At 33.5% G+C, this 21,540-nt stretch overlaps 2 protein-coding genes across 2 annotated transcripts; both read right to left on the minus strand.

The window, feature by feature from the left end:
* Positions 1–1,995: 1,995 nt before the first annotated feature.
* Positions 1,996–5,386, minus strand: LOC146946305 (uncharacterized). The gene is made up of 10 exons (XM_085748883.1): positions 5,301–5,386; positions 4,615–4,707; positions 4,467–4,514; positions 3,876–4,042; positions 3,741–3,795; positions 3,578–3,626; positions 3,379–3,467; positions 2,764–2,841; positions 2,443–2,568; positions 1,996–2,213 (listed from the first exon to the last, which is right to left on the minus strand). The coding sequence occupies exons 2-10, from the start codon at positions 4,672–4,674 to the stop codon at positions 2,148–2,150; spliced, it is 738 nt and encodes a 245-aa protein (XP_085605009.1). The 5' UTR covers positions 4,675–4,707; positions 5,301–5,386; the 3' UTR covers positions 1,996–2,147.
* Positions 5,387–14,813: 9,427 nt separating this feature from the next.
* LOC146946306 (uncharacterized) lies at positions 14,814–17,381 on the minus strand. Its single transcript, XM_085748884.1, has 9 exons — positions 17,307–17,381; positions 17,126–17,206; positions 16,706–16,872; positions 16,571–16,625; positions 16,181–16,229; positions 15,992–16,077; positions 15,491–15,568; positions 15,274–15,399; positions 14,814–15,003 (listed from the first exon to the last, which is right to left on the minus strand). Exons 1-9 carry the CDS (start codon positions 17,364–17,366, stop codon positions 14,938–14,940), a joined length of 768 nt encoding a protein of 255 aa, XP_085605010.1. The 5' UTR covers positions 17,367–17,381; the 3' UTR covers positions 14,814–14,937.
* Positions 17,382–21,540: the final 4,159 nt, after the last annotated feature.

The raw sequence follows: 21,540 nt of genomic DNA on the forward strand, positions 1-21,540 counted from the left end.
ATAGGGATATGCTGACTTATATAAAATCTAAAGACTTGCAAGAAACAACAGTATGGACTATATCTCTGAAACAGTAGTATGGACTATATCTCTGAAATAGCAGTATGCATAAACAACAACCATCCTTTCCATATAAAATACTTGCAAGAAGAGAAGGACTCTCGCAAATGAATGGTTAAAAGTCTGATAGAAACACCCTCAACTCACTTTTTCCGGTTAATTGTCAAGACGGCTTCTTTGCTGATCAGCTTGAGAACCTAGCACACTCAAAGTTAAATGCATTTTTGGAGCATCAGGAACTGATGGTATTTCCTTTGTTTTCTGAGGTTTTTTATTTTATTTTGATTGTCTATTGTTTTTTAAATTTATGGTTAATCATGCACTATTTTGGGTAACTTGCTATAACTTTCTTAGGTAAGCAAAGGGAATCATTCATGTCTAATGTTTTTCCCTTTTCCAGGGTTTGAAGGTAATAGAAGCAGCTCACACTTGTCTGTTCCAAGAGAAGAGCACTGTAGTAGGTATGCGTTTAGACTTTTAGACTCTTTGATTGTTTCCCAAAAAAAGACACTTCTATTGTTTTATATTCTTCTCTCGTAGAAGAGAGTGTGTGCTTATATTTAGAGGTATTGGATTCAGTCTTGAACATGGATCTTCAATTGTAATTTTCCCAACAACTGCTTCAAAGCTGATACTTTTATACATTTTTCAAAAATCTAAGTACCATGACTTATCATATCTAATTTACTCAGTTTCTTAATGGTTTATTACATGAAGATAAGCAAAGCAGAGTTTAAGTGTCCAAATTGTTTCAATCACTTTACTTACATTCCATCGCTCTCTTTCTCTCTCTTCTCTCCTTCTCAAACCTTAGCCGTCAATCCCTGCTTCTTCTTGTTTACCGAAAGAGGGGTGATTTAGGGTCAATTTTGACCTAAAATCACCCCTCCGAGTTGTTTTTCCTTATATCCTAATTAAATAAGTGATTTCCATATATTTTCAGTTTTCTTTCGTTTGTTTTTGTGATTTCGTCGTGACTCTATTTGTTTTGATTTCCCGTCTTTGTGCAGTGTGTTTTTTTATTTCCCTTCGTAGTGCGGTGTTTATTTGATTCAGGTTGAAAGATTAGCTTTGAGCAAGTGCAAATCCGATCAATGACTTTTGCGTCGTCAACGTTGCAGATCCAGAGACATGAGTATTCCGAAGACTTGAATATATATATATATATATATATATATATATATATATATAGTCATATTTGTAGGCATAGGTACTTTGCCCTTTTATGCTATTAACATGGATGTTGTGAGTTTGTTCGCAGATTCATCCTTTTTGTTTTTAGCGACTTTGTATTTGAATTGTATCGATGTACTCTATCAATTTGAATGAATGAATATCGTTTATTTTTGTCAAAAAAAGTGTCCAAATTGTTTCCCAAAATTTTTAGGGAAGCTATTGTGTATGATGTTGGATTCAAATCCTGACACTAGGATTTATGTAGGTCAAATTAAACAATGTTTTTTTTATTTAAGTATTGACTAGAAACAAAGGTGATGAACTAGAAACAGAAACAAAGGTGATGACTTAAAAGATTGCCTCGCTTTTTTTTCAAGCAAAAGAAACACCATAATAGTTTTTGATGGGGCAGTACTCTTTGACATAGTAGTTGTTCTTTCAAGTTTCTCCTGTTTCTGTTAGGGTACCCTTTTTGTTATTTAAACCCTAGTAAATGGTCATGATGTCTGATTCTACATAATTAGATACAAGGAAGAGAAATAGTAAGGTACTATTTAAATCATCTCTACATGTTTCCCTTTATCACTTCATGACAATGTATTAATATTTGTTAGCAGTACTGTGTCAAAGATATGTGGTATTAATTAATATTGTATTGTGTAATATGACATGAACACAAATTCATATTTCTGGATTTTCAATAAAACTAGCTACTCACAGATTAACTTACCTTATAAGTAATTTTTGTGATAAGATATATTTCTAAAACTGCATAAATTTCTGCATTATGTTAAATGTCTAATATTGATAAACAACTTAAAGCAGGGTCAAAATTCAAGTCCAGCCCAAATAAAAAAAGAATATTATACATTCTGATATGCTTCCTATCATCCTAACTAGCACAAAAAGTTTCAAGTAGGCTTCATGGGCAATAGATCTGCAATTGATTCTGGTCCATACATCCTAACTAGCTCTTCCTGTTCCACCACCAAATCATACTTAAATTAGTAGCAATCTTGGATAATATTAAAGGATATAAGTATCTTAGTTTATTTAACTGTTTTTCATATAAATACTAGAAAACAAGATGGCCTTTTTTGTCATTAATAGTAAAAACAGAAACTAGTTTCTCAAATCAAATAAGTATCTTAGTTTAATGAATGATATAAAATTGAACAAATAAGAAGGGGAGTTAAAATGATTGACCTCAATAGAATCGTTTTCATTGGTGAGCTCGAGACATTTCTCTGAAAGCTCAGTGAGCATTTGTGTTAGGACCGAATTTTCATCCTTAAGAGTGTTTATCTTTTGACATTGCTCTTCATATTCTTTCTGAAAAGGCACAAATAATGATAACATCAAATGAAATACAAGTTAAATAGATCATAAAACAAACACATCAAAAATTAGATAATCAGATCATCTTAACATTTAATAATTTAAAAAATCAGAGTAGAAAAGAAAAACTATTTGGGACAGAAGAAAACCAATATCTTTTTCTTTTTAACAAAGCATTTTCGTATGTACCTGTTTCTTTATCTTTGATCTTTTAGCTGATTTCCTGTTCGACAGTCTTTTTCTTTCTTTTCTTCTTTCATCATCTTCCTGTCAAAGGAAATGCAACTAAATAGGTTAGGCTAGACATTATGCAAGAAATGCAACTAAACTTAGCAACATTAAGAAAGTTGGATTGATAAATGGTGGTAACATTTTAACATAAAAGGCTCATATATGACAGGAATGAAGCGTAGAAAGAAAATTATGCAAACTAAAACAAAAGAAATAATTTAGACAAGTTGAAAATTTATGTTCTTACAAGTTGAAAAACTAACACAGGAATATGATTATAACTATAGTGGCCAACAAAGCTAAGCATATCTTGTCAATAAGTGCTACGCATCATTGCTACAGCGCAGCTATTGCGGCTAGCATATCACAAACAATAGCGATTTGTTCAAAAATTCTACTACGGTATAGGGCTACAGCGCCTCTATTTAACTACACTGCCTATCACATATGTGGACATCATAATAAAAGGGATTTTACAAGTTATCTTAATAAAAGACTGATTGTTCTTCTAATTTAGCTAATCTAAAAAAAACCGTTTCATTTATGCTACGAAAACACAAAGCTTTATAATACCATATTTTTTAGTTGAGCATCAACATCAACGTCAGTGTCAGATTCCTTGACGACTGTCCCCAAATTCTGTGCCAGTCCAGATGGATTTTCTGCAACAAACCAAGATGCAAGACTGTTATTCTTAACATTCAAATGATAAATCATAATAAAACATGACATTTTATTATAAGATAGTCAAAAGAAAAATCCATAATCTTACCATCCCCAGTAATCATGTTAGATTTCCGCTTCGTGCTTAAGTGAGAATCCTGCGACAGAAAGGATTTAATTAGACTTTTTTGCCGAAAATTTTATGTGACAGTTGAAGAACACATTACATTCATCAACCACATATTTATATAAAAACTAACCGATAAACATACTTTGTTACTGTCATCTTGATCACCATCTGTCAATCTCTTGCTTCCACTTGCTGCACTGCAGATGTAAAGTTTTTTGTTCAGTCTTTGCGAAAATGCTATTAAAAAGTTTACCAGAAGAACAAGAACAATCTATACCTCATTGAGGTTCCATCCCTATCATTTTTTGGTGAAGAAGACTGGTTTCCATATTCTCTTGATTCGCCAGTCATTAAACTTACATCAGGCTTTGAGTTTCCAGCAAATAATTTGTTGAAATCAGGGTTTCTTCTGTGTACCATTTCGGAAAAAGCCTGTGCAGCAACCTGACCAAAATGCATAAACACTTTTATATGAATATACAAACTCATAATACACAATTCAATATGGAAGTTGCCCTAAGTTGAAGAAACGTTCATCGAATCATTTCACTTGTAATTGCAAATATACACTAAATGTACACCAACTATAAAGAATATGAATTCCATAGAAAATATGAAAAATCCCTAAAGTGATATGAAAATTCCACTAAATATACACCAACTATAAAATGAATACCATAGAAACTATGATAAAAAAAATTATTTAATAAAGTGCAATAAATATATCTATTAATGAAGTGAATAATTGTGATAAAAGGTAATATAAAAGAAGATAAAATGAGTCAGTTTTTTTTTCTACGTAAAAGGCGCAAGTTACAAGACCAAAGATACCATCACAAATTGATTCAGAGCAGAAAATGTTTTTCACCTGCATAGATGTATCCCAATGTGGTAGCATAGGTGTGTTTGGAGATTGCTGTTAGAGAGAAAAATCAAAGTAAAATAGATTATATCAGCTATAAGCAGACTGCACATAAACAAAATTAGTTATCACAACCATAACATGATTTACTGACATCTTGAGGCACCAAGAAATTGTAAGGTCTGCCAAATGGAATGGATTCTTTCTTCCCCATCAAGCTCGTGAAACTTGTGAATCCCGTACGTTCCTGGATAAATATTATCTTTTAAATCAAACACCGAGATAATTGCATATAAATAAAAGTGATCTATTTCCTTTCAGTCATTGATGCACTAAATTTTTTCGGATTTTACTATACTAGACTCCTAAAGTTACAAATCTCCCAATTTTGGAGAAAAATCAAATTTGAATAGAAATTAAAAATAATCGCCAATATCCAATGAAAACCCTGTATTTGAAACCCTGTATTAAATTACACAATTTGCTATCAGCAAGGAAACCCTAAAAAATATAATAATCATACTCAATTTGAAACCGAATTTTTTAAAATTAAAAACATAGACATCATGAGTACAGTATTGTCATCAATTTTTCCAAGAAAATCACATCTGCTACTATTTCTTTAAGTCTTAACACTCCGATTCCCAATGATAAGTTCCTCGAAATCCAGTGTTGATCGAAAAATAATTGTTTCTTGTCGAAAACTAAGTAAACTAAGTCTGACAAAAAACTGTTATGTATATGGTTGGAACTCACATCGATCAAGAAGGAAAATAGAACAAAACTAAATCACATAATATTAAAGCAAATATAATATAAAAGAAAAAGGTTGTACATTACCAGAAGTGAAAGTGAAAGAGTTGGCAAAAGTGAAGGGAACGACCAGTGAGAAATCGTTTGACGCAAAAGAACACCTTTGTGTCTGATGTAACTCACTCGTAAAAGTAGGGCTGAAAAAAATATAGTGCATTTCCTTATATGTTTTTCGTGTTGGGCTGGACAAAATTTGTCAAACCAGCCCAAACCACCCGAACTACACTTATACATACCTTTACCCCTACAAATTATATAAATTTCCAATTTTATCCTTTTGTCATTTAACTTCATCCCATCAAATATTTTAATCTAAAAGTGTTTCCCATTTTCCTCCAATTTATCCTAATATTATTGTTGATGAGTACATGAATGCTCGTAGCGGAGAATTTCAATCATAGGTCACAGTTTTTTCATATCAATTCTCATTTTTGTTTTGGTTTTGGTTTTTTATGATGATTATTTGATTAGGGATTTTTTTAAGTTCGAGTAATTGATTCTATTATGTGATGTTGTTGTGGCTTTGATACTTGCATTTGGATGTATTATTTTTTATCTTTTAAAAGAATTGTTCAATTGCTCTATGTTTGACTAGGGTTGAAAGTTGGATAAATCTACATACAAATTAAATTCTTTGACCAGAGTTATTGTGTTATGTTTGATCCATTTCAAAATTAGATCCAAAACATTACGTATAGATTAAATAGTTTCTATAAAGACGAGAGCTAATTATTGAATTCTTGAATTTTTGTATTTACTACAAATATTTTGTAGAGGTGAAGTCAAATGTGATAGGGTTAACATTGGAATATTTTTATGGTGTGTATGGGTGAAGGTATAAATAAAGGGGGTAAAATATCCTCAACAAGTTGGCAAAAGTTGGGTTCGTCTGGATAGTGTAGGGACAATTGCTTTTCTGACATATAAAACTTCATAAAAACACATGTAAATGACGTTTTTGCCCCCAACGGTAGTTAACTACCGCTGAATTGATCCGGCAATAGTTAACTACCGCTGTGTACCAACACAGCTTAAAAAAAAAAAAAAAACTCCAACGGTAGTTAACCACATAGGAACTGCAAAACAACTAAGTGCAATACAAGGATGTGATACAAATGAAATGTTAAATGCTTCTATCTCCTGTTTAAATTCGTTGAATTGAAGTGTGAAGGTTTTATGGAATCCTTGCAGCAAGGTGGGTCGTCCACCAACAAGGAAGCTTTCTGATTGTAACATTTGTTGAAGAGCACAATCACAATTCCATCTGCCATGGAAGAATTAACAGTTGGATTTTATTAGTATTGATTTATGTTCTTAAAATATTAATTTTGAATAGAAAACCATAACACACAAAAAACCAATTCACCATTTTCGGTTGCGAAAAAAAATGGGTTCAGGTGTTGTTTCTAGGTTTAGTTGACATTGATTCAATTTATTTGTATCTATTTTGTGTGATTGAAACCCATTCTTGTTCCTAAAAAAGAGCAACAACAGCAAGTGTGAAGAATCAAACCCACAAGAATGAAGAAAGTGAATTGCAGATACTTTTCTCTCTCATCAATATGAGCGGTAGTTAACTACCGTTGGCGCCAACGGTAGTTAACTGCTGCCGGGTCCTAAACGGTAATTAACTACCGCTGGGGGCATTTAAGTATTTTACTTGTGTTTTTAGGAAGTTTTTTATGTCAAAAAAACAATTTTCTAGTGTAGGTCGGTTTCGGATGTGGAAATCCAGCCCAAAGAAAACCAAAGCCGACTTCATAATAACTAATAGTAGAGAAATTCTTTTTAGACCCCTTAATGTATTCTTGCCCCCCTAAAAAATACGGAAGAGAATATTTTGTTGATAAAAGAAGAGAAATCGATGCAGCGACAAAGGCAAATTGTGTGTAGTGTAACTCAGGTAAATAAAACCCAACACACTGTTTTTTAGGTAGATAGATGAAATGACAAAGTTGTTATGAACTCACACACAAGTTGCAGCGTCAGGATTAAAATCTCGGTTAGAGCATCCGGCCGTACAATTTCCACATTTTCGCTATTGCACCCAAAAACAATGGTAGGATGTTGCATATGGTTAGATCCCTTTAATAGTATAATTATGTTTTGCAGTGGTTAGATCTCTCCTTTGAATATAGTTGAGATATAAGACCGTTTTATTTTACTGACAACTGATTTTACTCCCTCAAAAAAATTTGAGAAAAAAATAAAATTCAAATTGATCCATGGCATTTTTTATATTGATAAAATTTTGTTCTTTTTTTAATGGAGACACATTTGTTCTTGTATTACAATGAATCAGAGAATAATTTGTGTCCCGGAATAAAAATAAAAGGGACTAATTTTAATTTTATTTTTTTTCAAAAGAATATTGTTGGGCTGTTAAAATATTATAAGCTAGCAAAATGGTTATTGGTTTTATCATATTTCAAGATTGTTAGGCTCTATCTACCTGCATCCTGGGCTATGCTATGGAAAAGATATCTTTGAGAGTGTAGTTTTTACTTTGTTTTTGTCTTTATATTCCCTTGATATGAATAAATGAATTTTCACTATTTTATTTATCGTCAAAGTTTGTTATCATGAATAAAGTTAGGAACACACTCTCTAACACGTTCTTTCCAACACTCGCACTCTTCGTTGCAGTGAACCGTCGTCATTGATTCAATAGCTAATAGACATCCAACTTACAATACTTATAACACTCCTCTTTGGGTGGGATAGTCATTGATGGCATGTCTCATTAAAACCTTGCAAATAAAAAATACGCAGTGGAAAAAAATAGTGAAGAAAAAAGAGTACAACATCATTTTGGGCATGAACTACCACGTTACCATAAAAAACAAATGAAGAAAACGACGGTGATGGAAAAATGAGTGCATAACATATTTATTTCTTCCCTCACAAAGGCAGCTATCATTGAGACGAAAGACAAATTTATTGTACTGTAGTTTCTCAAGAAATTTACTTGGGAGTGACTTTGTAAGTAGATCTACAATATTATCACACGTAAGGATTTGTTGAATGCTCATATCACCAATCTCCCGAGGAACATGATGGAAAAATAATTTTGGCAAATTATGTTTTGTCTGGTCTCCTTTATTGTACCCCTTCCTTCAACTGAGCACATCGTTCATAGGAATAATAGGTTTACCCTCCTATTGCACATCTTTTTGTTAGGCTACCTTTATTGTTACAAACGAAAAGACAGACACTCACATGTCCGTCTTTCCGCTCTTTTTATTTCGCTAACGTTTGAAAATTCTGAACGGTATTTTTTTTTTTTATGAAATTTTGATTTTGATTAAAACTAAAAAAAATAAATGTTTGTTGCTTTCAAGTTATAACAAAACCAAACTAACCATGATTATCTATTTCAATGACACCAATAATATAACAAAAAAATATAATCTAAATTATTATTTTTTAATGACACCGACGACAATCTTTATTATAGAAAAAGTTGCTAAAGGGTATAATTGGGATAATGAAAAACTAAGTATAAATATACTCATCTAGTTTGTTACATTTTTTAAATGATAAAGGAAAAAAACAAACATATTATATATATTCATATCGTGTTTGTTACATTTTTTTAATATTTAAATTTATTCTTATCTATTTGTTACATGTGTTATTTGAGTTGAAAATTGAGAGCATTTTTAGAAAGAAAAAACTAGTCCAAAAGAACTGAAAGTGTTGTTTTCTTTATATATAGTATAGATTGACTTGGGACTTGGTAGCGTGCTCTTCCTCAAGGTTTAGGGTTCGATTCTCCCCGGTGCCAGTTTCAGTGGACTAATTTAACTTCTCAAAACAAAATTAGATAATAAAGCAATGTCATGACCCAAAATACCAATCGTGATTGGCACACAAACTTAGACATTCTATTCCGACAAGCCTATAGACCATACTTGACAATTGACAAATATTTTATCTCCAATATAAATTTTTACTTTAAAATAATATTTACAAAAAAAATTGGTAGAGTATACTCTTCAATTTCAACGTTTCCAAGATTTGAATCATATTTATAAATATGTACCATCGGCTAGAATCTCAAAATGACATACTTAGACAGTTATACAACTTAAAAAAATATCTAGACTCGTAAATAGCTGCACATGCATACACTAACACTCAAATATATATATAAACAAAAGAGTCGTTTATCAAAGAGGCCTACCAAAAGAGTGATATTGTTGAACTTCGAGTCTGCTAGGAGCTTTCTACTAAGATGCCTGAGAATATGGGAATTTTTTTTGAAGATGAACGGGTAAGTCAATAGAAGTTAGTGAGGAGACAACAACCACCACCAACTAGAAGAAAACACACCAAGGCACAAACATTTATCTTTCTCAATCAATCTAATATCAATTTAGAAAACTAGTAATCGTATAAAATTTGATTAATCCGAAATCAGTTCTGTATATGAAAATTTACAAAGTTTGTAAATGTTTCCAACCAAGTAAAAATATTTTAAAAGAAAATCCAATGTTTTAAAGAGACGGAATCAGAAATAACGTTTAAACGAAGTATACAAAAATCAATTTAGTGAAAATAATAATAATGAGTGACCGATAACGAGATCTATCTCGTTGATAGCTCTTATGTCTTAAGAGAGGCCTTTCCCTTAGAGGTATTTCCATCTAACGGATGACTCTTTTCTCTTGAATCAAAACAAAAATGTAAACTATTTTTCAATTAGAGAGTTCACATCTCATTGATAGCTCTCTCTTTCTAATGCCGGCCTTTCTGTACGGGTTGCTCCATCTAATGACAACTCTCCCTAATTGTAATCACATATTAGGTGCACCTAGGTCGTCGCAATTATATTCGTATTTGTCAAAATGCACAATTCAAAATCATGCTTCGTAAAATATCAAAATTGTGTCAAATTCAAACAATTTGTAATATCCCACACGTCAGTAATGGAATATTACCAGTTAAACGTGTCAGAGGATTAATGTTCATGGAAAGTACGTATGACGGAAAATGTTTATTACGTGATGTTAGTTAAGCACGGGTTGAATTATCAGTGTCGGAATAACGCGGTTTAGGAAAAGGGTATTTTAGCACTTTCACGCAAGGGGGTATATAAGGAAGTTTGGGGCCAAAATCTTTATAATTTCATGTTCTTTCTCTCTCTAGGTTTTGAGAAAGAAAATTTTCTCCTCCTTCTCTCTACCCAACGCCCTCCCTCTCTTCTCCAACCCTTCCTAAAGATTGATCTATCCTTGATTCAAGTTAAGAAATGTTTCCTCATGGTATCATAAGGATATGGAAGCTTGGTTCTAGTTTGATTTCACTCTTTCATCACAAGGGGAAGATTGAAGAAGTTATGGTTTGAATGTTGTGAAGTGAAGGTGATGCTTGGAAGCTTGGGAATCAAGTGCAGATCATGTTAGGTGAGTTCTATAGATAGTTTTCCCACCCTTGGGATTATGTGTTTAACTTTGTAAGGAAAACATGAATACAAGGGTTTTATGTATTGTGATTAGTTGCCCTTTTCATGCCATGCTTGCTAAACATGTAAATACTTGTTATATGAATGTTTTTTTAGGTATCCTATGATCCATAGAGTTAAAATATACTTTGGGTCAATTGGTTTTGAGGTTTTTGATCTAGAAATGCCATTTTTACAAGTTCTGGACTGTCATAACTCGTCGGGGCGAGCTAGGACTCGCCATGGAGAGCTAGACTACAGAACACATGGTCTACTCGCCACCAACTAGCCACCAACTCGCCATGGCGAGCTGACAGCACCAAAACGTGTTGTTGGCTCGTTCTAGGCATTTGTTGGCATCTTCGCGTCGGGTTTTCTTTGTGATGTTTTTACAAAAGTAAACCCCTTAAACCAAGGTCTTATTTGATAATCTTTTAAAAGGTTTTCTTGAGAAAGAAGCAAGTATTTAACATAATTAGTAATGCATGGCTTACGAGAGAATGATATGATATAGGTCGGGTAGCAAATTAATCTTTAAGGAAGGGAATGAATGTAGAGCCTCGACATAGTTTGTCGAGATCTAGAATGCTAAGCACGAGTCCCATGTATGTTAAGACGCGAAGTGATTAGTGTATTCTCTTCGCACATGAACAAGAATGACCATGCAAGCCTGTTTAAGTCGTGAATAGATAAGCTAATCTCTTCACTATGAATGAGAATGTCTATGTAGGTAGCTTACCGCTAAACGGGTAGATCACGGACCCTTGGTAAACGAGCAAGTATGTATAGGTTAAACCCTTCATGTATGTATGATCAAGACTATGATGTATGTGTAGTTTACCGTTAATCGGATCGTTTACGTTTCCGTGGTAAATGAGTATGTAAGATGTAGGTGTCGTGGGAACGGAATAAGCTCCGCAAGGAGGGCCCGCACGTATCGGAGGGAGGCCGATGTGCCTTAGCTTGGTTTTCATCGGTCACATATGGGATTGTACTCGGGGTTACTCCACCCGGGGCTCTCCTTAAAAAGAACTTAGATAATAAGTTTGTTCAACGCTAACATCTATGTATGCATGAATATGACTATGTATGATTATGATATGATGTCAGACATGTACAAGTTTATGATATAGAGCAAGTTATGAATGTTATACCGGTGACGATCTTAGGTTTCCCTAATCGTCCAGTTTAGGACCGTGTCATGAATAAGCATGTAAAGTCTTGATGCATTTAGCGTATCTTGAGCTAGCGGTCTTAGATCCCCTTTAACCTCCATGACACGTATGAAGTAAGCAAGACCTACGACAAGTTAAGATGAACCTACGATGGATCTAGTATGCACGACCGTCTAGACAAGCATGACCACACACGTATAATCAACTGACAGGTTGTATTGTACACACGTGGTGACCGTAGGCTTCCCCCGAGGTTACCTATAGCCTAGGATTAGGTAGAACTCACTGAGACATTATGTCTCATCCCAATCCTTATTTGTTTCAGATAAACAGGATGGCATTGCAAGCTCGTAGCCGGATGGATATTTCAGCAAGTGCTCGTTCGTACCCACTGCAGAATGTTATGGACCTTAAGGATGTATTCTTTATGTACGGACGAGTTGTATTATATTGTTGATTGTATGAATCCATATTGTTGTATAAGATATTCATTCAAATGTATTCAAGTTGTAAATTTTAATGTATCCAGTATCAAGTTAATGCACATGCTAAACTTTCTAGATACGTTTAGTATGGGCGTTACACAATTAAATCCCAATTTTTTAATCATTTTCTTTATAAACCATAAGCAATCCAAATAGAATTCATAGTAATAACAATAACTTTAAAATAATTAACGATGAGGAGTAAATGTTTAAAGGTGGTTTTTCCTCATTTTTAATAAATACATTAAGAAAGAAAATAATCAAAATATCAATAATATTTTTCAAAGGTTGTGTTTCCTCATAATATCAATAATAATCAAAATAACCAAGATTTTTTTAAAGGATGTGTTCCTCAATTTTTTAAAGGTTGTGTTTCTTCGAAATATCAATAATAATCAAAATAACCAAGATTTTTTACCTTTTTTTTTATAGATGTATGCTATATATATTTTAGTCTATAATTTTTTGTGAACTTTATAATATATTGTATACTTGACCTGTTTTGCGGAGTATATTGAGTCTTAAACACTTAATTTTAAACTTCTTTTTTGTAACTAAAATGATGAAAATGTTAAAAGCAAATTAGAAACCTTTAGGAAAAGAAATACAAGTTTAGTCTCGAAGATGAGCAAGGGTAGGAAATGCAGAACTAAATATACATCTTTAAAGGAACTGACCGACTAAGATACACGTAGATAACGAAAACTAGATGATAAATGTCATAATCTCTTAATCTGAGACAACAAATGATGTAAAACACGTAAAACACTCAAGAAAGATCTATTTGTACAATAACTTAATAAAATCCATGTTGTTTTCCTATCAAGAGACAATGGTAAATGCCCCCAAAAAATTCTTTTAATTCAGCAAAATATAAAACAAGCATGAAGATTAATTTATCAGAAGAAACTGTTAGTTGTATTTATATTTGTTAGACAATATTAACTTAGGGCATATCTTATACTTTCTTAATTTTTTTCATAGGTTCTGCATTTGAAGTTCCTTTTTTTTTTTTTTTTACTAAATTACAATCCGTCCCTCAGTTTCATCAAGTATTAATTAATGTATTGAGTAATATGAAATGAAAACAAATTCATATTTCTGGATTTTAAAAACGACTAGTTAATACATAATCATATTTGATGATTTATCAAATTGACATGTTTCTATAGTTTGACATAATGTGCTTTCCACTGCTTGTTTTATTTCTGTACTCTCATTCTACCGATGCATATTTTCTCCATGTACAGTTGCTCTACTCAATAATATCTTTCTAAGAGAAGCTATCGGATACACAGTTGCTTAACATGGTTCCATTGCTTGACACACAAGAAACAAACAAGTCAATGAAATTGGATATCTTACTAAGAGTATTTAAGCTGCGGAAATGTCTGAAAATTTATTTGTAGCCTGGATAGGGTTAAATTAAGACTACAGATCCATGAAGGTCATAGCATCTTGAAAATTAAAATAGGTTATTGCATGACAGCTTAAGACAAAAGATTAAAATAGTACATTGACATTCTTATGTCAGTATGAAAATTGTAACGTACTTCATTCACAATTCTCTATTGTCTGTAAAATATGTTTCTGTTTTGTTTTATTTCATATATTTGGCGTCTCCTAAAATAGATCCAATGTGACAGAAATAATTTCAAGTTTTCTTCTCAACTATTTCTCTTATTTAGACACAGACAATTGAATAAGTATTAATTGTCCTTTGACAGGTCAGGATATCCTGGATTATCAAGTCAGTGTTATCAATAGTATGCCAAACAGACTTGGCATTGTGTCCGATAGCAGATAAATAGGTGTTGTGGCCAACACAAAATTTGCCATGCAATAACACAATAGCCCTACCATAGTGGAAATTTTACAACATGTTTTAAGTAAAAGATAATGGATTGTCCTTGCTTGCAAAACAATTAGTTGCTGAAGCAATCCATTAATTTTTTACTCTAATTGTGCAACCCGTATAAAAACTCATAAGATCGGTTCCAAAACTTACCCAACATATTGTTAACGAAGAATTGCTTCAGAAAGCAATTGTCTTCCAAGTTTCCGCAACTGTCTTGCTTCCGCAAGGTTTTCGATCTTAGTCGTTGTAATTTTTCGATGGTCATAAAAAATGTATGTACCGTTACACTACATTATTTTCAATTCCCATTTTTAGGGACTTGTCATCTTTAGTTTATAGATTCTACAAAGAGAAATAGTAAGGTACTATTCTAATTTCTAACCATCTGTTCATGTTTCCCTTTAACGTATCAATATTTGTTAGTAGTATGTTTCCCTTTAATTAATGTATTGTGTAATATGACATGAACACAACGATAGATTTACATACCTTTTAGGTCATATGGATGTCAAATTTTGGGATAAGATATTAATTAAGATATATGTCTCAAACTGTATAAATATTTAAAATCTCTAAAAACTGCATTATGTTAACAACGTAAAGCAGGGTCAAAATTCAAGTTCTACCCAAATGAAAAAAAATTATACATTCTGAAATGCTTCCCATCTTAAACAGTATCTTGGATCCACCAAAAAAAGTTTCAAGTAGGCTTCATGTGCAATAGATCTGCAACCGATTCTGGTCCATACTCTTTAACTAGCTCTTCCTGTTCCACCACCAAATCACACACAAATTAGGAGCAATCTTGGAAAATATTAAAAGCTTGAAATAAGTAATTGTCATCTAACAAAGAGAGATCAAAGGATATAAGTATCTTAGTTTATTTAATTTTTTTTCATATAAATACTATAAACGAAGATGGCCTTTTCTTAATTAATAGTGAAAACAGAAAATATTTTCACAAATCAAACAAGTATCTTAGTTTAATGAATGATATATAATTGAACAAAGAAGAAAGGGAGTTTAGATTATTGACCACAATAGAATTGTTTTCATTGATGAGCTCCAGAGATTTCCTAGAAAGCTCAGCGAGCGTTTGTGTTAGGACGGCATTTTCATCTTTAAGAGTGTCTATCTTTTGACATAGCTCTTCACATTCTTTCTGACAAGGTACAAACAACGAGAACATCAATTGTCCAATTCATAGACATCTCAATACTGTTGAATTGCACCAATCATGGTCTAGTACGTACCTGTTTCCTTATCTTTGATCTTTTAGCTGATTTCCTGTTTGACAGCCTTTTTCTTTCTTTTCTTATTTCATCAGCTTCCTGTCAAAAGAAATGCAACTAAATAGGAAATGCTAGACATTGTGCGCGAAATGAAACTAAGCTTAGCAACATTAAGAAGGGGTATAAGTTTATTTTCCATCTCCAATCTTCCCGTAGGCATCATTGCTACTGTACCGCTATAACCGCTAGCGTGTCAAAAACAATAGCGATTTGTTTAAAAATTATATTCTACTACGATATGGTACTACAGCGCCACTACTTAAAAACACTTCCTATAACATGTTTGTATGAGAGAACCTGTTGTTGTGAGCAGATTTTCTAAGTATGTTCACATCATAATGATTCAAAAGAGATTTTACAAATTAACGTAATAAAAGACTGGTTGTTCTTCTAGTTTAGCTAATTCACAGAAAGGAAAAAAAATTCATTTATGCTACGAAAACGCATAAAAATTTATAATACCAGTTTTAGTTGAGCATCAAGATCAATGTCAGTGTCAGATTCCTTAACAACTGTCCCCAAATTCTGACCCAGCCCAGATGGATTTTCTACAAAGAAACAAGGTGAAAGACTGTTAGCCACATGAACTGCAGTTCTTGTGTTTTGTATTAGTTATTAGAAGATAATCAAAAGAAAAATCCATAATCTTACCATCACCAATAATCATGTTAGATCTCTGCTTCATACTTGAAGGATAGTCCTGCCAAGGAAAGGATGTGATTAGACATTTTTTATAACCTGTACTAAAGAAAAATTTTAAGTTTTAATAAACTAGTCATTTCCTAAGTGTTCTAATCTCTGTAGCACCGACACTTCTAAACGAAGGTGTGTCAGTGTCCGATACCGACACTTCTAATTGAATGTGTATGCCTGATACTGACGCAACACATGATTACATTCAATTTTGTCTTTTTTTACTATAGATGTTGACGTGTCAGTGTCGGTGTCGTGTCCAGTGTCGATGCTTCATAGGTTCTAACTTCTTAAGATAACAGTCGCAGAACACATTACATTTATATAAAAATTAATCGATAAACATACTTTGTTACTATCATCTTGATCTCCATCTGTTGATCTCTTACTTCCACCAGCCGCCCTGCGCAGATAAACGATTTTGTTCACGCTTTGGAAAAATGCTATTAACAAGTTTACCAGAAGAACAAGAACAAACTGTACCTCATTGAGGTTCCATCCCTATCATGTTTTGATGCAGAAGACTGGTTGGCATATTCTCTCGATTCACCAGTAATTAAACTTAAAACAGGCTCTGAGTTTCTAGCAAATAATTTGTTGAAATCTGGGTTTCTTCTGCGTACCATTTCTGAAAAGGCCAGTGCAGCATCCTGACCAAAATGCATAAACATTTTTATATGAATATACAAACTCATAATACACAATATAATATTAAGTTGCTCTAAGATGAAGAAACGTTCATCGCATCATTTCACTAGTAATTCTTAAGTACCCCCAACCCCACCCCTAAAAAAATATGAAAATCCACTAAATATATACTAACTATAATTTCATAGAAATTATGATAAAAAAAATAAACTAATGAAGTGCAATGAATATATCTACTGAAAGGTTTCGACCCACCTCTGCTACATGAGGATTATAGGAGAGCTCCATGGGATCATGTACAACATCACATTGAAGTAGTGCAATATTTGGAGTTTGCTGTTAGAGAGAAAAATCAAAGTAAAATAGAGCATATCATCTATAAGCAGTCTGCACATAAAGAAAACTAGTTAAGACAGGCGTAACATGATTTACTGACATCTAGCGGCGCCGAGAAATTGTAAGGTCTGCCAAATGGATTGGATTCTTTCTTCTCCATTAAGCTCGAGAAACTTGTGAAATACCGTAGCTTCCTGAATAAATATTTGCTTTTAAATCAAACACCGAGATAATGTACTTAATGTCAAAGAATATTGGGCAGACTGATAGTTACATTAGATGTTTATCAATTACTGGACCAACCATACAATACCAGATGATAGTTTGTCAGGTTTGATAGGTTTACAAATCTCCCAATTTTGGGGAAATATCAAAATTGCATAGACATTAAAAAACTCTGTAATCGCTTATACCCTTCAACTCCCACCAATTAAACACAGTGTAATTTAAATCCTGAATTCAATTGCACAATCCACTATCAACAAGGAAACCCTAAAAAATATCATAATCCTACTCCAGTTGAAACTGAATTTTTGAAAATAAAAAAAAGTATACATAATGAGTACATCATAGTCATAAAATTTAAAAATAAAAAAATTAAAAATTCAATTTGCTACTATTTTTTTATATCTTAAACATCCGACCTGAATAGGTCCTGGCAATCCAGTGTTCATCTCTGATGAAAGTAAAATCTAACTAAGAGTATTTTCTGTCAGCAGATAAGTAAAGTCTGACAAATAATTGTTACAGACATGTTGCAACTTGACATCAATCAATAAAAGAAAAATAGAATATAAAAGAAAAAGGGTGAAAATTACCAGAAGCAAAAGTGAAGGAGTTGGCAAAAGTGAATGGAACAAATAGTGAGAGAATCTTTTTAGGAGAAGAGAAATCCTTGTGACATTGTAGGAAATGTAAAAGAACAGAACTTAGGTGCATTTTTATGTGCTTTTCGATTAGGGCTGGACAAAATTTATCAAACCAGCCCAGACCTCCCGAACTGCTTGGCCCGTTACGAGTCATTCGAGTGGAAATTTTACCATATACCCCTACACTTATACCTTTACCCCTACAAATCAAAAAAATTCCAATTTTATCCTTTTTTCTTCACCCCCACAAAAATCAGGAACAAGAGAATTCATCCAACTTCAAACAAAAAAGTCCTAAATCTTCTTACTCAAAAAATTCACCCTTCTCTTCTGGCTACGAAAATTCATCAAATACGGGTACCAATTATTTCAATCTTCCTTTTTCACTACCATAAAAAAATAGTTTTTGTCTATTTATTTTCCCCATTTTTTTGATTATTTTGGATCAAATAGTTTTTTTTTATTATAATGGTTCCATCGGCGCCGCCGGAACTGAAAAGAAGGATCAAAATAGCAATACATCACAATTCACAACCATCCATTAAACCTTCAACGTTTTCAGGATATTTTTTTCAAGCATATCCATTAAACCCATCAATTTTCCAACGTCTTGAACTATACCCAACAACCAATTCCTACGTTTCTATTTCCAACAACAACATTAAGCAGAAAAATCAATTGGATCTATCTTGTAACTGTAACTAGACTTCGCTACGATATGTAATAGCTATATTTATTTCACAATATTCACTTTATTTAATAATTTTAAATGGGTTGCCCGGGCATAAAAGAAAATTTAATTCTTTAATCAAATAAAAGAATAAAAAATCCCTCCCCAAGCCATGCATGCATTTTTCATTGCACACGCATAATGACCTATAGTAGAAAAATTCTATTTAGACCCTGCCTGTAACATCCCGCTCGTCAGCTAATGGAAACTTTATCTGTTAAATGTAACAGAGGACTAAGATTTATGTAAAATGCTTATGATGAAGAATGTTAAGTACGACAGACGATATTATTATTAAATATCAGTCGAGTATGAACTTATGTATCAGTGTCAGGTAAACACGACTAAGACGAAGGGCATTTAAGTATTTACGCACAAGGGAGTATATAAGTATTTTTGGGGTGGAAATCTTCATAATTTCCTTCACTTTCTCTCTCTAGGTTTTGGGAAGAAAGTTCTCTCCTCCTTCTCTCTAGGAACCGCCCTCCCTCTCCTCTCTTAATCATTCAAACTTCATCTAAAACATGGATTTTAGTAGCTTGGTAAGCAAGATACACATGGAGGAAAAGATTAAAGCAAGGTTTGGTTGAAAAGCTTTGGATCAAGAATGATGGGGAAGCTAGGGTTTGATGCTTGAAGCTTGTAGATATGCAAGAAACATGATTAGGTGAGTTCCATAGATAGTTTACCTTCCTTGGGTTGTGTAAATTCCATGTTTAAAGTATAGATTTATGTTTATGAGAGGTTTAGAACCCTAAAGGACTTTTGATAAATTCTTGTTGATTACTTGTTAGTTTGCCATGAAATATGTTTATAAATGTATATATATGTTGCTGGATGATTATGGTGCATTGCAGGATCAATTTGGATAAGTTTTGGGTCAAAACTGGAAATTTTGTACCTCAGACCCGAAGAACCACGCTATTAGCGAAATCTACGCTAATAGCGAAATTTTAAGGATGAGCCACGCCCCAGCTGAGCTATTAGCGCAGCTCTCTGGACTTGGCCAACTTGCTTTAGCTTGTTGGCCCAGTTCAGGGTCTGTGGCGCATTCCAAAGCTTTTCTTTCAACGTTTTATAACTTTATAACTTCATAACAACATCTAGGCAATGCACATAACATCAAACAATTCTTGAAATGAAAATCATGGCAAACTTAATAAGAATGGCAAGAGTGAGTCAAGAGAGTTTAATCCGATATTACTCGGGTAGCAATGATTTAAGAAGGGCATGAATGTAAAGCCTCGACATAGTTGTTGAGAACTAGCAAGATAGCATGAATCTCTAAGTATGTCAAGTATAGGAATATGAATACATATGTAAGTAAGACGCGAAGTGTAATCTCTTCGCATATGAGCTAGATGACTTAGCAAATATGTAAGTTGTGGATTGATAGGTTAGATCCCTCCACCATGTTAAGTATGAACAAGTATAAGTTACCATTAATCGGATCGATCAAGGTTCCGAGGTAAACAAGCAAGTATGTATATGTTTAACTTATATGCACGACAAGACCATGATTAATATGTGTAGGTGACATGTCTCTTGCTATCCACATCAGGGGGATACAAGGGGTTCTCATAATGAGAACGATTCAAGCCGTAAGGGACCCGCATGTCACTGAGTAAGTAAGACGTAGGTAACGTAAGAACGGGATAAGCTTCTTTCGAGAGGGGCCCGCACGTCACTGAGGGAGTCCGATTACCTTAGCTAGGTATTTTCGGTATGTATGGGATTGTACTCGGGGTTACTCCACCCGGGGCTTTCCGTAAAATGAATCAAGATAATGAATGATTGTTCAACATTGATATTGTGAATGTATGAATGTTTATGATTATGTTATGATATGATGTTAGCTATGAACGAGTCGTGCATTAGAGTATGATATGAATATTATACCGATGATGAACTTAGGTTTCCCTAATCGTCCGGTTTAGGACTGTGTCATGATTATGTATGTTAAGTCTTGATGCGTATATCGTATCTTGAGAATGCGGTCCTAGGTTTCCCTCGATCGCCATGACACGAATAGGAAGTGAAGCCTATAACAAGTTAAGATAAGACTATGACGGCTCTAGTGTGCACTACCGTCTAAGTATGCAAGTCCCCACACAAGTATAATCAACCGTCAGGTTGTAAAGTAGACACGTGGTGACTGTAGGTTTCCCCTGGAGGTTGCCTATAGCCTAGGATTTAGGGGAACTCACTGAGACATTATGTCTCATCCCAATCCTTATTTGTTTCAGATAAGCAGGATGTTTATGCAAGCTCGTAGCCGGATGGATATTACTTCAAGGGTTCGTTCGTACCGCTGCAGGACGTGATGGACATCAAGGATGTATTTTTATGTATGGAAGAGATGTATTATATTTTTATTTATGCGAACGGGACTTGACGTAAATAATATTCATTTGAAACTTTTATTGTTGTATGTTTTAATGTATCCAGTACTAATAATAACGTTCGTGCCAGACTTTCTAGATACGTCTGGTATGAGTGTTACATGTAACACCCACAGCGTGGCACAGTAACAGTGGCGGAGCCAGGCCGACCCCGGACTTAAGCGGGATGAGTCGGACCACCGGGCTGTTACAGGCGCACGTTAATAAGAGAAACCGAATCACATCGAAATGAGAGGGATCCGGAGGCCGTGTAGGTATGGGACTACATGGTTGAAGGAAGGCTTATAAGAATTGTTAGGTACTACCCATATCAACAAGATGCATCTTCTTTTC

The sequence above is a fragment of the Medicago sativa genome, chromosome 2, assembly GCF_051527215.1.
Source record: "Medicago sativa cultivar Bolivia chromosome 2, Bolivia_mono, whole genome shotgun sequence".
NCBI classification, from domain to species: Eukaryota; Viridiplantae; Streptophyta; class Magnoliopsida; order Fabales; family Fabaceae; genus Medicago; species Medicago sativa.

What these genes read in the sequence shown, in the direction of transcription:
- LOC146946305 (XM_085748883.1), bottom strand. Translation starts at nt 4,674, where the DNA reads ATGGGGAAGAAAGAATCCATTCCATTTGGCAGACCTTACAATTTCTTG. An exon ending in ATTGGGATACATCTATGCAG is followed by an intron (nt 4,043 to 4,466) that starts GTGAAAAACATT and finishes CATTTTGGTCAG; the next exon opens with GTTGCTGCACAGGCTTTTTC. An exon ending in TAACATGATTACTGGGGATG is followed by an intron (nt 3,468 to 3,577) that starts GTAAGATTATGG and finishes GGTTTGTTGCAG; the next exon opens with AAAATCCATCTGGACTGGCA.
- LOC146946306 (XM_085748884.1), bottom strand. Translation starts at nt 17,366, where the DNA reads ATGGAGAAGAAAGAATCCAATCCATTTGGCAGACCTTACAATTTCTCG. An exon ending in TAACATGATTATTGGTGATG is followed by an intron (nt 16,078 to 16,180) that starts GTAAGATTATGG and finishes GTTTCTTTGTAG; the next exon opens with AAAATCCATCTGGGCTGGGT. An exon ending in ATGAAAACAATTCTATTGTG is followed by an intron (nt 15,004 to 15,273) that starts GTCAATAATCTA and finishes GTGGTGGAACAG; the next exon opens with GAAGAGCTAGTTAAAGAGTA.